The sequence below is a fragment of the Megascapheus bottae genome, chromosome 24 (assembly GCF_031878675.1).
Source record: "Megascapheus bottae isolate mThoBot1 chromosome 24, mThoBot2.hap1, whole genome shotgun sequence".
NCBI lineage: Eukaryota > Metazoa > Chordata > Mammalia > Rodentia > Geomyidae > Megascapheus > Megascapheus bottae.
This window is the reverse complement of record NC_143532.1, coordinates 13,399,810-13,417,542: the sequence shown is the minus strand read 5'-3', so window position 1 is coordinate 13,417,542 and position 17,733 is coordinate 13,399,810. Positions and strand designations below refer to the sequence as shown.

The window sequence follows — 17,733 nt, the reverse complement described above, 5'->3', positions numbered from 1 at the left end:
AGGGACCTGACAGGCCGAGGTCACATGACAAGCAGGTCATTTGACTTCATCCAATGTTCTGAAACTAAATGGCCCTACAGAGCCAGGCTGGAAGCTTGAGATTAGAACTCACAAACACACTGCCTGAGAGAAACTGACCTGGGGCACGCTGGCTTCTGTCTGTTCACAACTTCTCCTACCTCACCCCTGAGAGATCTAATACCCACCGGGGCATCATCTTAGACAAGGCAGCTATAGCATGAGGCTGGATTTCTGACCTTACTATACCCCAGCTGGTAGACAAGTATCTTAGACCCCTTGAGCCCCAGACCCCTAAGGCTGTAAAATGGGGGTGATAGTATCTGCCTTGGGGGTTCTAAGGAGGGTTAAATGTACAGGCATGAGCTCTCAGAGGCATCTGGGCTCAAAGCCTCAGAGCTGAGGCCTGGGATTGGGGTCTGACTGGAGCACGTTCCAGGCAAGTCAAAGGCTACAGCCTAACTGGGACTCTGGGCCGCCCACCATGGGGCGGCCCAGCGACAGGCAGCCTGGCCCTCACAAAGGAACAATAACAGGAAACCATCCCCGGGGAAGTGGGACAGGGCCAACTGGAAAACCTGAAGGGGAGGTGGCTGGCCCCCTCCCTGGCTGGGTGTGGCTCCCTCCAGAGTGGAGCTCCACTCACGCTCGCTCACCACACTCGGCCCTGGACGGATTGCTGGACAGAGCAGAGCGACACCTCCGCCGGTGAGTAGGGCCTCCCACCCTCCTCCCTACTCTCGTCATGGCCATGGGTCTAGGACCGGAGGGCCCTGGCTTCCCCTATCTGGCACTGGGGGCAGGGGGCTCCTGGGCAGACTCAGTCTTCTCTGGGGTCAGAACAGGGCTGGGAAATGTGTCCCCAGCAGGCCATGCTCCAAGTCTTGGCTTCTGGGTGGCCTGATGTCAGGATTTACAAAGGCCTGCCATTACTTCCTTATCCCCTACCCACAGCCCCTCAAGGCATAGTGTTGGGGTTTAGTGGGGAGCCCTGACACGGAAGCTCCAGGCCTCCTTCGGTCGGTGCCCCCCACCCCTCAGGATAGGCAACTTGAGGCTTGTGGTTCCAGGCACTGGCAATGTTGTCTATGAAATTGCCTCCCTTTCTTGCCCCCAGGGCCGTGATGAAGGAGGAAGCCTGGCTTGGAGTCAGTGACTCTGGGCACAAATCACCACCCTGTCCCCTGCTTCCATGTGGCCTTCTAAACGGTTACCCCAAGTTTCCAAACGTAGGCATCCTGTTTGGCTTTGTCATTTGGCTTTGTCATTTGCTATGAGAGCAAGGGGTAAAGCACATAGAAGGTTCCAGAACGAAGAGGCTCCTTATTTGGCTATCTGCAGTCCTTGGAGTTAGACTTTTCATCTCTCAGGAAAGATGACTGAGATTTGGAAAAGACCTGGGGTGAAGATTTGAACCCAGATTCTGTCCTCCAGAGTTCAGGCTGTTTCTGGCATCTACCATTTCTTGAGGTCTCAGACTTCTCCCTGGGAGTGGCTGTAGTGGAGGACTGATGAGGAAAAGGAGTAAAGCCGGTGATGGCTGTGAATGTCACTAGGATTGTTGCCTGCTGAGGCTCACAGACCACCAGACCCCCCACCTCCCCATCAGACAGGGGCTGGACGCCCGGCAGGTGAGAAGTGGACACTCACCCGGCCCCTCCTACAGGAAGCCTGACCTGACTCCTGTTCCATGCAGAACACACAGCTCCCCACTCAGTGCACACCTACAGTGCCCAGGCAAGATGCTGGAAGATGAAGGCTGATCCAGGCAGGAAGGTCACCTGGGTAGCTCAGAGGACTGAAGAGGCTGGAAAAGGCCAGTGCACAGGCTCAGAAGCCTTGGCTCATCCTCAGGAGGCCCCACCCCTGTCTGGGCTGAGCCCAGCCATCTGTGGACCCCACTCTAGAGGGAAAGGGTCGACCTGAAGGACCCCTAGAAGCTTTGAGGCATGGGAGGCCCACCAGTCCTGAGTTCAGCTCTCTATGCTGAGCGCCAGGAGAGGCGACCGCCCGCCCAGAAGGGGTTAACCTGCCCACTCTGTAGCTTCAGCAGACCATTGTGAAGAGAAACAAGGGCCGGACATGGCAGCAGGAAGCCAGAAGGGCCACACTTATTCACTGAGTGAGTCATAGCTCTGTGGCTGCCTTGAGGACACACAGTAGATGCTGTGGCCATTGTCCCAAGAGGGGTCTCAGGTCCCAGTCTGCATGGACCCATTCCTATTATCTCAACCATTTCTCTGTACCCCTCTGTAGACCTGAAGCTACCAGAAGGCCCCTCTTGGATAGATGGAGCTAGATCACACAGCTAGTACAAAGTTGAAGCAGGGTATAAGTGAGGCCTGCCCTCCTGACCCCACAGCCTATGCTGCAATCCACGGTCCAGCTCAGAGAGAAGAAAATTAGATAGTTCAGCCACGGAAGGCAGCACAAGGACCAGCCTGGCTCCTGGGATCTTAGAAAGAGACACATCCGACAGGCACACCCTGAGCTTGCTTCTGGCAAAGAAATATAAAAAAGTCCGTCCTAACCTAGGTCTGAGCTGGTGTTGGGTGGAGAAATCACAGATGACTTCCTGGAGGAAAAGCAGAGCTGGGGATTTCAGGGGGCACGGGGCAGCCCTTCCACAATCTAAGCCTCCGTCTCCCCACATCCCTCTAGGACAGGGAATGGTCACTGGACTCATTCAGGGACCTCCAGACCATCCAATCCTGGCAGGTACACAGACCGGGAGGAGGAAGAGGGGGCTATAGGGGCCCTGCAGTGAGTGAGGCTTCCTTTGGGGACAGAACCAGGAAATGAGGCCAGATGAGAGCTGATCAGCTAATACCACAGCCACCAAATTGAAGGGGTGGGTATATGGAGGTTAGGACCTTGCCCAATTGCTGTGCACCTACTATGTGCTGGGTTTGAGATCCATGGGCCATCAAATCCTCTCACCCGGGTAGGCAGCTACCATTGCCTCTATTACAGATGAAGCTGAGGTTCAGAGAGGGTAAAGGATGGGCCAAGAGCCACACAGCTCAGAAGCAGATAGGCAAGTTCAAACAGGCAGACAGGAAGGGCTCACTGTGTTTCCCTGACTAGCCTCACAGTTTCAATCAAGGCCACAGAGCCCAGAGAGGCTGGAACAGGCCCTCTAAGGTGTGTGTTCTCTGACTGAAGTATTAGAACTACTACCTAGGAGATGGAGATAAACTGGAGCCCAGAGACGTAGCACAAATTGGTTCTAAACTAGGTCTGGTCTATTGCTATTTCTACCTGAAAGAGTGCAATGAGAATTCAGTGAATGGGTTTGAGTTCACTGGGAATGGGTACCGTGATTGATTGGTGATGCCTGCCAGGGTTGCAGGACCAGAGTGAACAGATGCCTAAGAGCCTTGCTTGGCCAGCCCTGCCTTTAGAGGCCCTGCTCAGGTGGTTCCCCATTTTCACTGTGAACTCTTAGGAAAGATAATTTTATTACCTCTAAAGAATCAAAATCTTTATAGCGGCCAGAGTATTGGTGGCTCACGCTTGTGCTCTTAGCTGTTCAGGAGGCTGAGGCCTTAAGGACCATGATTGAAAACAAGTCCATGGATTCTTTTATTTCCCATTAACGACCAGACCAGCCCATATCTCCAAACATGGAGCTAGGACTCCAGCAGTAGAGCGCCAGCCTTGAGCAAAAGAACTCAGGGTCAGCATCAGGTCCTTAGGTTAAGCCCTGTACTGGCACACACAAAAATAAAAAAGAAAAGTAAAACTAATAGTCGTGTAACTGGCCATGTGATGGCTGCGAGCAGCTATCTGGGGACAGAAAGGAGCTTGTTTGAGTGAGACGGTCATTATGCCTTCTCTGATCACCCTAGGTATTGTCTGAAAATATACAGGCATGTTTGGAAGTCCTCAGTGTGGAAATACTAGCAGGAGCAAGACTAATACTGGAGACCAAGCCACTTGAGTCCAGAACCTATCTAGGCTGAGATGCTTGCTGGAAACAATTCGCAATCAGGGTATTGCATGGAGGAGGTGACTTGGGGCTGGGAAAAGTAGAGCCCAGTGGGGAAGGGCATTGCAGACAAGATAGAACAGCCTGGGCAAAAAGCCTGTGGGTTCAAGGAGGAGCACTGTGCATTCCACAAACTTCTGGCTTTCCTCTTGACTGAACGGACAAGGGCGAGGAGGGAAGAGAGCGTCGTGAGGAATAGCAGTGAGGGACTGGAGACAAGAAAGCATCCAGGCATATTGTGGCTCAGGTGGCAAAGCACTGACCTTGAGCAAAGTGTGTCCAAGGACATTGCCCAGGCCCTGAATGTAAGCCCCAGGACTGGCAAAAATAAATAAATAAATAAATAAAGTTTTTTTTTAATCCTAGAGTTTCACCAAGAGTGAAGAACTACATAAGTTTCCTACATAAGTTTGAGTATAAATATATATTATTACTAAAACCTTATAACATGATACTACCAACAAAACAGAAAAAAATATATACAGAATGGACACGTTTATTTTTACTTCCGTTAATGTTCTATTACCTGTTCAATAAAATCTACACTAAAAAAAATGTGTTAAGTAAACATTTGAAACTAGTTTTTGATAATGATTCTCAGGCATTTGTATCAAAATTACAGATAGAGAAGGAATCCTTTGCTGTATGGTTTAAGATTTTGAAATGTGCCAGTCCTTCTTTAATAGTTTGAAACATCCTATAGATTCATCATTCTTGTAACACTCTTTGAATGAAAACCCTTGCAGGTAATATTTTTATTTTACTTTTTTAAATCTAAGTAAAATAAAAGATGAGTTATAGTAAAAAAAAAAAAAAAGAAAGAAAGAAAAGAAAAAAAGAATCCATGCAGATCTTCAGGAAGACAGCAGTTCTAGCACCCCCTCCCTCAGAAGAAGATACCCCCACCGAACTGAGCTACAAACCAAGACAAAATCCCAAAAGGCCCATAGCTCGTAGCTGCTTAGCCTCACCCCTTCCCTGACATTCCCAGGCTTTACCCTTTACCCTCCCAGTATCTGGAGCTGACATTGCACAGCTGGAAACATTGGAGCTCAAACGGATAATTTGGGGGGGGGGGGGTCCCTGGGAGAGTCAGAGAACCTTTGAGTCCCTCCTCTGTCCTGAGTGGGACTAAAGCTATAGTGCAGAGGGGAACTGGCCTGGGCCACACATAGAGCAGGCCCTGGGGCAGCCTACCCCCTGAATGTTCAGGGCCATCTCCACCCACTGCCCCATCCCCTCATACTCCACCCTGAGCCTCTTGGCTGAAGACCAGAGCCTGCAAGGAGCTGGGCTGGGGCTAAGCATCCAGGCCAGCTGGGGAGGTGAAGGCTCTTCCTGGGGCTGCATCAGCTGCCACATCTGGCTGGTAGATCATGTAGAGCAGAAAGACACAGAAGCCTCTGCTGAGCTGGTCTGGGCAGGTGCCTTTACACCAGGACATAGACTTGAGTGGGTTCCTTTGAGATAGGGGTTAGGGGATGGGGTGTTGGGTGGCCTAAAAGTACTGTATATTGTCCAGAACATTCTTCTGTCCCTTCTCTCACCCCCACAGAGCAGGCTTTGGCCCTTAAAGTGGTCAAATGCCCATGATCAGAGGAGGACCAGCCCAGGACACTGGCTTGTGAGGGATCCTAGCTTCCTTATCTATTTAGCTATAATGTCAGGGTTTGCTATAGGTCCCCAGAGAAGCTCCAACCCCCTCCTCCTCAATCTCCCTGCCTGCCATCATTCATCCTTCTCCCTCAAGAGGGCAATCTAGAAAATGAAAAGCTGAGCCCACCTCAAATGACCCCCAAATCAAATGGGTCATAAAGAAAAGGGGACAAAGGGGGCTTTGCCTGGTATCCTGGGGCAGATGAACAAGAAAGGCAGGGCCCTGATGAGGGACTACAGCACAACCCAGCCAGGCCCCACACAAAGCAATGACAACGGGTGGTTTTCATCCTCCAAGCTCCACACAGCTCCCTAAGGGGTCACTGGAGACAGGGTTTGCTTTCTACAAGGGCATAGCAAATCTATGAGTGTTCATTAAGTGACTTTTTGTCATCTTAAGGCTCCCAAGAGGGCTTCAGAAAAGTGATGACGCATAACTTGAATCCAAGAAAAAGGAAGAGACTATGTCACAGGTCTGTGGGTGTAGGAATTAAGATCCCATGAGGAGACTCTGCATCAAGCACCTCATGACTCACCACAGTACTGAAAACAGCAGGAGTACTAAGAAAAAAAAAGCCACCTCATCTGGTACCCAGGGACTGTCTTTAGAGTCACTCTTCAGTTCCCAGCCCCCAGCCCAAAGATTCGGGTAGTAAAGTCTCGGGACTAAGGTGACGTCAGTTACAGCCCGCAATGAGCTGTGGGTCTCTGAGCCTGCATCTCCTCATCTGTGAGTCTGGAATGATCCTTTCCTGATCCTGGAAGGTTCTGGGAACAACAGGAAAAGGAAGGGGCTAATCTCAAGAGATCGAGCACTGAGAAGAGTGAATGGCATTATGTGTAAGTATCCATCCCTGCTGACAGAAGTGATGCAGAAAACACTGCTTAGAGTTCACTCTAGCCACCGTGTGCCCTGAGATGGCTCACTCCACCTGCCTGAGCCTCCAGTTCCTCACCTCTAGAGTGGGGCTACTACCGGCTACTACCTGACAGGGCTGTGCAAGGGTTAAATGAGATGCACCAGGGCTGGTACTCAGGGCTGTAAGCCCCATGTTCCTTTCCACCCTCAACCCTACCCATCCCACCCTTACTCCTGACAAGAAAGAGAAGCTCTAGACTTGCTCCTGGCTCTAGTGTGGGACAATGATGGAATTACGTTATACAGGTGCCAAAGATAACCATTCTGCCTACCCCAATAGTCCACATCTATAATCCTAGCTGCTCAGGAGACTGAGATCTGAGGACTTTTTTATCTCCAAAGAACGACTAAAAACAACAACAAATCAAGAAATGTCACTGTGGCTCAAAGTGGTAGAGCAGTCGTCTTGAGCACCAAAGCTCAGGAACAGTGGGGGTGACTGGCTGAGACACGGAGAGCAGGAAAGACCACTAGGGGATTTTTTTGCCCCAGGGGACAGAGCCTAAGTCTTTGAGCATGCTAGACCAGTGCCTCATGGTGCCAGCCCACCCAAAGATGTTTAAGCCAACATCTAGGCATCATCAGTAAGGCTCACGGGAAGGAAGGAATTTCAAGGCTGATGCCCCAAGAAGTCTCCTGTGCTCACCTAGGAACCAGCAGAGGGCTGGGTGGTACCAGCAAAGGGTTCCCAGGGTGGCAGCAGCCATTAGTAGAACAACTAACACATGACTGTGGACTTTAATGAGCAGAGTCAGTTCATAGAGCTCAGGCTATTACCATGGGACTAACGGTGTGTGTGTGTGTGTGTGTGTGTGTGTGTGTGTGTGTGTGTGTGTGTGTGTGTGTACATGCACATACCCAGCTGCTATGACCTGTTTGAATTCCCACTTGCTTAGGGTTCCATTTTCTCATGGTTGAACTTACACACTGCTCCAGGGCATTTCTTTATCTCTCTGTCTCCCTCTCCCTCTTTCTCTTTCTCTAGCTCTGCTTTTCTCTCTGCCTCTCCCTGTCTCTCTTTGCCTCTGGCTCTGCCTCTGCTTCTGCCTCTCTCTCCCTCTCTCTTTGCTTTTCTCTGTCTTGTCTCTCTGTCTCTCTCTGTCCCTCTTTTTGTCACTCTCTGCCTCTGTCTCTGTCTACTTCTCTATCTCTATCTCCCTTTCTCTCCCTTTCTCTCTCTGTCTCTGTCTCTCTCTATGTCTCTGTGTCTGTCTCACTATCTCTCTCTGTGTCTCTGTCTCTGTCTCTGTCTCCCCCTCTGCTGCATCCCATTGGAGCCCAGACATAGGCATACAGTCAGCAGTTAGTGCAGCTCTCACCAGATCCTACACAGAGTCCTGGGAGCTCTCCCTCCCGCTCTCCTCCCCCTCCCCAGTTCTCCACTTCCCTTCCACTTGTTTGGCTTTTCCCTTTCCCACTTGTCTCTCACTTGGAAATTCAAAGATCCAAAACTCGCAATGTCTCTCTGGGCCAAGAAGGAAATGAGCCACTGTGCCTGTGGCTGGCCAGGTGGGGTCAGGGGTGAGTTCTGCTGCCTCCCTGAGTCAGGACAGACTTCCTGGCCAGGACTTAAAGCCCCCCCCCTCCCTCCTTTTTCCTTTGTTCTCTCCTTCCTCCTGCCTGGAGGACTCCCCTCCCATTCCAAGGGCTCCCAGGTCTCTTTCATCAGGACCTTCTCTGGTCAGTGGCTGAGGAAGTTGAGGCCTGGGGCAGGCATCTGACACCTGCCTTCTGGGCCCACTCCTTATTTCTAGACTGGAAGAGTCTACTTCCTTCAGGGACTAAGACAGAGCCCAAGGGCAGGAGCACTGACTGCTAAAGTCAGCAGACTCAGAGGCTAGCTGGTCCTCCTCCCTCCGAACACCCTGGCGCCAGGGCACCAGAGGAAATGTTACTTGAGTTTAGAAATTTCCTGTGATGTACAGAGGCCAGCCCTCCCTTGGGTGGGGCAAAGGACAGCAGAGGAGGTGGCCCCTCCTCCTCCTCTCGCGGTGAAACCTTGTGTCTCTCTCCAGGCCACTCCATCCCTTGCACCTTTCAAGCAGCTACAGGTCAGTAACAGTGGGAACCAGGGATGGGGACACAGATGGGACGAGGGCTGAGAAGGCCTGGTGAAACTTGAGGATGTGGACAAGGAAATCCTTATTCCTGAGACGTGGGGATGAAACCGGACCTGGATCTGTGGCTATTCCATATTCTTAATGGGGGTGTGAAACCTGTGTGCTGCTCCATGCCAGCACTTCCAAAGGGCCTCAGGCATGGTTTAAAATTCTCTCAGAGACTTGAAAGGATATGGGGGTGCTGGAGCTCAGTCATAGAGCCCTTGCCCAGCATACAAATGATATCTAACCCTGAGATAAAGGGCTCTTTTAATTCCGTTTTTGCATTGTGCCTAGAAATTATGAAGCCAGTGTTATGAACCAAGATTTTCACCCCACTCACCTCTTCTTATGGGCTCTAATATTTGGGGGGGGGGGTAGATTCCTTCCTAAAGACTGCAGTACCCAAAAGTTACCAAAGGGGCTTTCAAGCCAACTGGGGCAAAGCGGGGGTCGTGGCGGGGGGGGGGGGGGCTGAACATCTTATCCTAGCAGCCCCTGGGAACAGGGAAGGCAATCAGGAAGAACATTCAGTTCAGACAGATTTAGTTCAAGTCCTCCTTCTGCTCCTGACAATCTCGGGTCCTCAGGCTAAGACACACCTGATTGGTTCATGTAATAGCAGCACTGTTCATTCTCCCCACACTAAACAAGTACCTTCCTTTTCGGCACTGAGGAGCTGCAGGGCCCTTTGGTTTTGTAGGTTTACCTCAGCCAGAGCGGAGATTGTTGTTGCCCAGGGTAGCAGCAGAGGTCTCAGGGGTTGTGTCAGCTTCTCCTTGAGCTGTTGAACTTGATGAGCTAGCTTTAACTGTGGCCCAGTCCCCCTCCAGAGAGGGCCACGAAGGTGATGGTAACACCCAAGCTTATGCCCACCAGGATGGGAAGAAGTACAACTCTTGTGTGTCTTGTTGGTAGAGCAACCTGTAGGGCCGATGCTGCGAAGTTGTATGAGGCCCAGAGGGCAATGAACAAACAAGGTCCCATAACAAATGAGTTTATATAGGGAAGAATAAACAAGACATCTGTTCCCGGGGCTGGTCAGTGTGGAGTAGAATGTACAGTTCTTTTATGTGAGCAGGAAAGGTGATGCTGTGGACAGTGGCCTATCACCCAGCGTGGGTGAGTAAAACCTCCCAAGGGTACTAGAAGGCCATTGCTAACTATTTCTGACAAAGAGCTTCACTGAGTTAAGGGCTTCACAGGTTAAGGGCTACTGTGGTCTTCTTGGCATTAGCCTAGAGGCTAATGGTTGTTGGACGTTATTGAGATCTCCTGAGGCTATTTTTACCCATGTAACTGTAGTTATCAGACCTCTTTCTACCAAATGAGGAAGGAGGAGGGCTATTTCTGTCAGCTTGGGATCCACCAACACCTGAAATGTAGTGAAAGTGTACAGTGCATACTAGAAACTGGAGTTACCACAACACAAGAGGAGGGTGTGTTGGGTCCCCTAAAGAATGATAAAGAGAGGCCAGGAATTTGGCCTCATGGTAGAGTTCTTGCCTAGCATGCACAAAGGCCCATGTTCAATTCCTCGGTAGCACATACATAGAAAAACGCTGGAAGTGGAGCTGTGGGTCAAGTGGTAGAGTTCTAGCCCTAAGAAAAGTCCAAGGGACAGTGCTCACGCCCTGAGTTCAAGCCCCACAATTGGCAACAAAACAAACAAACCAAAAAAGAATGATAAGGAGGATTTACACCAAAACAATGTTCCGTTGGAGGCCATGATAAGTGATTAGGCCCAAATCTTGGTTGAGCACAGGGGAAAAGAAAACGGAGGATGCTTTCTCCATGTTGGAGATACAGCATGGCACCTGACTCCCTGTATCCTGGAGAGGGGAATAAGACTTTTCCAGCTTTATCTTAGGATCCATCTCTGGCCTGCCTCCCAGACCAGGGGGTAAGAGGCGAGGGGCAGGGATGGCGGGGGGGGGGGCTCACTGGGTCAGAAACAGGGTTGGCAGGGTAAAACAGTGAAGGAAGGAGGAAGGGACAGATGAAAGATGTCCCGTTGTCAGAGAGCAGCTTACCTCAAAGGCCCTGGCCACCACGCCCTGATGAGTGTCTCCTCCCTCAGATCTGTGCCTCCCAGGAGGACACACAGGTCCACCATGCTGGTGGCTACTTTGAGTGCCTACCTGGGCCTGCTGGTGGCAGGAGCCATGGCAGACCCAAACCCTCCCCACCTGGATGACTTCAGCCTGCCACCCACCCATCGGCGCCAGAAGAGAGCCTGGATTTGGAATCAGATGTACATCAGCGAAGAGAAGAACAACTCACTGCCCCACCACGTGGGCAAGGTAAGGCCACAGGCCACAGACCACAGGGATTGACAAGGGGAGGGGCTCAGGGACAGAGAGGAGCCCTTGGCATGACAGCAGTAGAGGAGGGTGGTGGAGGAGGTGGTAGCACGCTGTGGGTGTGCTGGTGTCAGTGGTGACAGTGACCCGTGGGGCGAGAGAAGGGAAAAGTGAAAGGAGTGATGGTGATGGTGGGAATGAGGACGATGGGAGCGCTGGGAAAGGGAAGGAAGCGATGGTGGTAGTAATCGGGGTGGGAATGGTGGTGGTGAAAGGGAAGGGGAGGTGAGGATGGTGATGAAGATGATGGGAATGGTGAAGGGGCACCTGAGGGAGGTGATGATGATGATGATGATGATGATGATGATGATGATGATTGGTGACACTGGTAATGGTGACAATGAAGATGAGGCTGAGGGAGGCAAGGGTGAGGGCGATGATTATGATGGTGATGGAGATGTGGCAGATAGTAAAGAAGGTGATAGAGTGTTCCAGTTTAAAGTGTTCCTGTGTGTTCAAGGCTCTGTGGAGCCCAGAGAGTGGTGAGGTGTGGCCTAGGAAGGAAGTCATAGTTGTGCCCTAGAAAAGGATTTGGTGACCTGGTTTCTCTCACACACCTGTTTACCGACACCATAAAGTCAACAGCTTTGCTCTGCCACACACTTTCTACCGTGACGTTCTGCCTTCCCCATGGAGAAGCCAAGACCGTGGACCTATCCATCCTTTACTGCATCCTCTGTCACTGTGAGCTAAAATAAATCCTCCCCGTCTGTCCATTACCTCAGGCATTTTGACATTGCAATGGAAACCTAACACAGACAACTGGTTCTGAGTAGTGGGACGAGTTGTTTACATGAAGACGTCAGGAAAGTTTGAAGACATGGACTAGAAAAGACTTACCATGCTGTTCATGAGGGTTGATGGGTGATTCTGAAGGGAACTCAGGAGGTCACCAAGTAGAGCCAGGAAGAAAGAGGAGAGTCCACACACACTGCCTCATGCAGTTTCAGGTGAAGAGGACCCTAAAGGGAACTGGTCTCAAAGCTAGTCATCTTACATTCTAGCAAAGAGCTCATCTACATTTTGTCCATGTCCTCAGATACGGTGAGAGGCTTGGTTTAAAGGTGGAAGGCTGGTTTTATCCAGCGAAGAAACTTCTAGGCAGCTCAGAATTCAGTCTATTGCATAGGTATTGCCAGCAGTCCCTGACAGGGTAGGACATGAAGTTCTGAGGCTGACACTATATTGGGAACCCCAGGAAGTTAAAGAATATAGAAAGTCTAATGAAGAAAGCCACAGGGAGTGAACAGAGACAGCCTAAGAAAGAGGCCCTTTGGAGCTCATGTCACACCCCTGGTGTCCAGATGCTGGATCCAATGTTTACCCTGGTGGCTTTCCATCTTGCTTTAGGTCTGTCTCTTCTTTAGAGTCTTTATTCTTGGAATGAGGATGTTTTTCCTGTCCTGTGCTATCATGGAAGCATGTGATTTAACTTTGATTTTCACAAAGGCTGACAGCTAAGTACTTGCCTTGAGTCTCAGAGGAGCTTTTAGACTTGGATTCTTGATCGAGAGAGGAATTCGATACACATCGCCTTGTGAGATGGAGATGAGCCTTTGGGGACCAGAAATAGAATGTTCTGGTTTGGATCCTCCATGTCCTCACAAAAGCCACGGTTTAAAGACTTTATTGCCAGCCTAGAATGCTAATGGAAGGTAGCAGAAGCTTCAGGAAGTAGGGCCTAGTGGAAGGAAGTTAGGTCATTGAAGACATACCCTGCAAGAGACTACTGGGGTTCGAGCCCCACCACACCCCATCTCTTAGCTCCCTGGCCATGGTGAAATGAATTCATGTAAGTAGGGATCATGGAGTAGTGATAGTGGAGGTTGTGGGGATGAGGGAAAGGGAAGGAAATGGTGATGGTGGTGATGCTGGAGATCCTGTGGTGAAAGGGAGAGGGGGCAGTATAGCTCATGTTGGCCCAGCCCTCACTCTGTGACTAGGTACCAGTGACAGGGCCAGGCCATGCTCAAGCTGAGGGGCCAATCTGGTGAGAGTTCAGGACTTAGGACCACATCAGCCAAGACTTCCATTCAATGTTTCCTCCTGCGAGATGAAAAAAAAAGGCCTCCGGGGCCCTCTATCAAATTGTTCTGGTAGATCTCCAGGGCCATAGTTTGCCATTCCTGAAGTAGGCTTTAAACCTATTCCAAAACTCTTTTCAGCAGGGCATGATGACCCACGCCTGTAATTCCAGAACTCAGGAGGCTGGGGCAAGAGGATAGGAAGTTCAGGCCAGTCTGAACTACAGAGAGAGGCCCTGTATCAGAAAATAACAATGCTTTTCCTGTGACCTCATTCAGCTGTAAATTCCAGGACACTTGTCCTGAAGTGCCTGAACTTTGCACAGGGCACTGCCAAGGACTTTGATCCATACTTTATCGTCCTCTAATGTGACCAGCCCAAAGCCATCTTCTAAGAGCTTGAAATTGAACATTACATTTTTTTTCACCCTGAGGACTGCTCATGGGTATCAAAATCATCCACTCTAATTCATTGGAATGGTTCTTGTGATGGAATTTCACACATGGTAACAGATAAATGGACCAAATAGTTTTGAAATTCTGATATGAGGAAGGAAGTTTGGAGTGTATTAAAATCTTACCCTGTCAGCTTCTTCAAACTTAAACTTACACTATAAGAAATTTCAACCAAGACATGAGAAAGGGTATCAATGTATGTAAAGTAGTGCACCTTCTATCTGGTGAACATAATACTTCTATTAATTACAATAAAAAATTAATGAAAAAAAGAAAGAAATTTCAAACTACATTGAGTGCTAGTGGATCACGCCTATAATCCTGGTCACTCCGGAGGCTGAGATCTAAGGATCATGGTTCAAAGCCAGCCCAGGCAGGAAAGTCTATAAGACCCTTGTCTATAGTTAACTACCAAAAAAGAAAAAGCCAGAAGTGGAGCTGTGGCTCAAGTGGTAGAACACTAATCTTGTGCAAAAACAGCTCAGGGCCAGTGCTCAGACCCTGATTTTAAGCTGTAGGAGTAGCACTAAAAACTAAGACCAAAAAGAAAGAAAAAAAGAACAGATCCAACATACAGGATGGACAGCTCCAAGGATGGACCTGGTAGTAGAAACACAGCATCAGGCAAAGACAGACGTAATCCCTATCTCCATGGTGCCAGAGGTCTAGAGCAGTGATTTGCGATCAAAGCCAAATCTGTCCCCCTGCCTGGATTTGTAAATAAAATTTCACTGGAACACAGCCACATCCACTTGTTAGCAAATGCTCCATGGCTGCTTTCCTGCTAGAATGGCATGGTTGAGTAGCTGTGACTAAGTTGATGTGGCCCACATGAGCTTTGTTGCTTACCTGCTCATCTTGATCCTGGCCAGCATTGGGGAAAGAGACCCCCATATAAAGGCAGTGATGGAAACCCAGTGGTGAAAGAGAAGCAGGCTGGAGGGGGCCCTTGGGTGAGAGGTGCTTGTTTCACCATGGCAACAGAAACCCCCCCAAAGCCAAAGGGAGTGAATGAGACCCACTGAAAGGGCCTCTTACAGCTCCACCCACACCAGCCTGTGTCCAGAGACTCTTCTGGCTGGCCAGCCAGGGAGGAAAACACCAGTCAGGGTCACGTGTGAATCCCAGGAGAAGCCAGGGCTTCTGGCAGCCGAAGCACATGTGAGTCCTGTGTCAGAGAGGAAAATGTCATCACTTACCTACAGCCTTCCCAGTAGGTTACCATGAGTCACCTTCGGAGGAAAAAGGTTGGCCCCGGGGACAATCTGTTGGTTGAGATTCATCCCAAGTTAGAAGAACTTGAGACAAGACCATTAACTCACCAGTGTATAGAGGGCATCTCCAAGGCTTTGTGAACAGCCTGGGGCAGACAACAATGCCACCCACTTTGCACCTGGGATGGGAGGAGCCACATTTAGTCTACAACTTATCTGAATGCCTGTGTCATGCCTGTAACCCTAGATACTCAGGAGGCTGAGAACAGGAGGATCACAATATCTCAATAAAGACAAACAAGACTAAATGAGATGTGTCATCCTGAAGGAAATCTTGGAATGGTGAAGGCACTTTAGAGGCAGAGTACTGTAGCTCACATCTGTAATCTCAGCTACATGGGAGTCAGAAATGGGCAGAATCACTGTCCAAAAACAAGATGATTGGGAGGGGGTGGGGGGAGGGAACCAGGGACAAAACCATGAGAAGGGGTATCAATGTGAGAGAAGTAATGCACCTACTACCTGATGAATATAACTATAACCCATACATTACCCTGACAATAAAATAAAATTTAAAAATAACTTAAGCAGAAGCTGCAGAGCCTATCTAAAAGGAAAAAAAAAGCAGAAGAGAATGGAGGCATGGCTCAAGTAGCAAAGTTCTTGCTCAGCAAGTTCAAAGCCTTGAGTTCAAACTCCAGTAATGCAAATCTGTTTTCAAAAGAAACTGGCTGAATGCTGGTGGCTCACACCTGTAATCATGGCTACCTCTGAGATCAGAGGACTGTGGTTTGAAGCGGGCCCAAGCAGAAAAAGTCCCCATGAGGCTCTTATCTTCAATTAACCACTCAAAAACCAGGAAGTAGCCCTGTGGTTTAAAGTGGTCAAGCTCTGGCCTTGAGCACAAAGAGGCTCAGGGACAGGACTCATGCCCTGAGTGCAAGCCTTACAACCAACAAAATAAATAAACAAATAAATAAAATAGAAACCTTGAACTTCCATTAATAATAATAATGTGCCAATATTGATCTCCATATTATAGTGAGTGTACCCCACTAAGGTATGACCCTGCTAGAGGCAAAGAAGAATAACCCTGTACAAACTCTCAGGACTTCCTTCTCGCTTTTTCAGTCAAGCTAACAACTATTCTTAAAAAATAAAATCGAGTCAGGCACCAATAGGTTGTGTCTATAATCCTAGCTACTCAGGAAGCTAAGATCTGAGGATCACAGTTCAGGGAAGAAAAATCCATGAGAACTCCAATCTCCAATTAACCGGTAAAGAACTGAAGCAGTGCTGGCGCTCAAATGGTACAGCACCAACCTCGAGTAAAATAGCTAAGGGACAAGGATGGGAATGTGGCTCAGTGGTAGAGCGCTTACCTAGCCTGGGTTGATTCCTTAGTACCACATAAACAGAAAAGGCCAGAAGTGATGCTGTGGCTCAAGTTATAGAGTACTAACCTTAAGCAAATCTCAGGGACAGTTTCCAGGCAGTGAATTCAAGCCCTAGTGCCGGCACCAAAATCAATCAATTTAAAGAAAATTGACAGACTCAAATAGAAACCTATATACTCACAAATTTTCACTGCTCCAATTCCCACCACCCTCTGATTCACCACTTCCTCTCATCTCTCCCTGATGATCCCATCATACATCTCAGAACCAGTAAGGACAAGCATCTCACTACAACCTGGACAAATCCCACAGAGCTCCAGGCTAGCCCTTCTCCCGGTTCCCACAGTCCTTGCATGCCTCAGGTGAAGAACGGAGGAGCCACTTCTGGCCCCACCTACCTGTTTATCTAGTATCCTAGCCACAAGGCCTTGGACCTCCTCATAAAATTCCCTGGCCTTGAGAAACATAACTGTGCCCTCAGGATGTCTGCCATAACCAGCCATTTATCCCCTCATCCTCCTCTCTTCTCAAAGCATAGTGTCCTCTCTTCTATTTCCACTGCCTCCACCTTCCCTGGCTTCTCAGCCTGCTCCCCAGCTGCTATTTCTTTCCTCCAGGGGCTCCAATGACTGCTGAAGCCCTAAGGACACTTTATAGACTGCATAGAATTGGATCATAACCCTCTGGAAACTCCTACTTTCTCCCTGAAATTGCAGGCTTTGTGGTTTCTGCCACAGCTTGCCCAGGAGTCCATACTGCATCTGAACCCCCATGCTGCCACCCCTGAGTCCGGCCTTAATCCTCACAGCCAGCATAGCATCTGTATGTCCCTCTGTCCCCACCATGGAGACTGCCAAGTAGACATTTTATATATATACAAACATGTACATATATATATGTGTGTGTGTATGCACATATATATGCATATATATATATTAACTTCTATTCATTCTAATCTTCTAGAAGAGTACCATTTTGTGTGTCTGAGATACCATTATCTTACAGTCTTGGTATTCTCTAAGATATTTTATGAACAGAATGTTCAACACTCCTGATCTTCTAATGGCCTTTAACTTGTGGTTATATCATTAACAATAACCAGCATTTACTGAGAAATGTGTTCATGGAAGGGCTTTGATACACATTATTCTCTACATTTTATTCTTTGGGACACTAATAGTATGTGTTACAAAGGGGAGAAAAATGCCTGGGTATTCAAAGAACAGTGGGACATTCTGAGTTAAATAAGGCTCATCGGAGTACTTTTCTGCAAGATTGGACGCAGTAAATCTCCAAGAAGACATTTTATTACCATCTCCAAAGTAAATTGACCAATATCAGTAGAGTGCTGATAAATATTTGACAACTGGCTCTCAGGAGACGCAATCCTGCTACACTGTATCTGCTAATTTCCATGGTGTAAACACTCTCCCTGTGGCTGCTTTAAGCTGCCAAATGGCCTCCCTGAAGGCAAAGTTGGGACAAAATACATCCTCATTTAGTATCACCATATACTGTCATACTGAAGGCATCCAATGAGCATCTCAAGACTGTGGTAGAAGGCAACAGGATCATTAGTGAGTGATAAAGTCTTAG

General features: G+C 48.9%; 1 protein-coding gene across 1 annotated transcript in view; it reads left to right on the top strand.

Moving 5' to 3' along the window:
* The first annotated feature begins 642 nt into the window (after positions 1 to 642).
* Positions 643 to 17,733, top strand: part of Cdh5 (cadherin 5) — a 29,094-nt gene continuing 12,003 nt past the window's right edge. The window contains exons 1-2 of the mRNA XM_090357531.1: positions 643 to 726; positions 10,764 to 10,986. Coding sequence (XP_090213657.1) covers positions 10,798 to 10,986 — 189 coding nt within the window. The 5' untranslated portion in view covers positions 643 to 726; positions 10,764 to 10,797. The remainder of the gene's footprint in view (positions 727 to 10,763; positions 10,987 to 17,733) is intronic.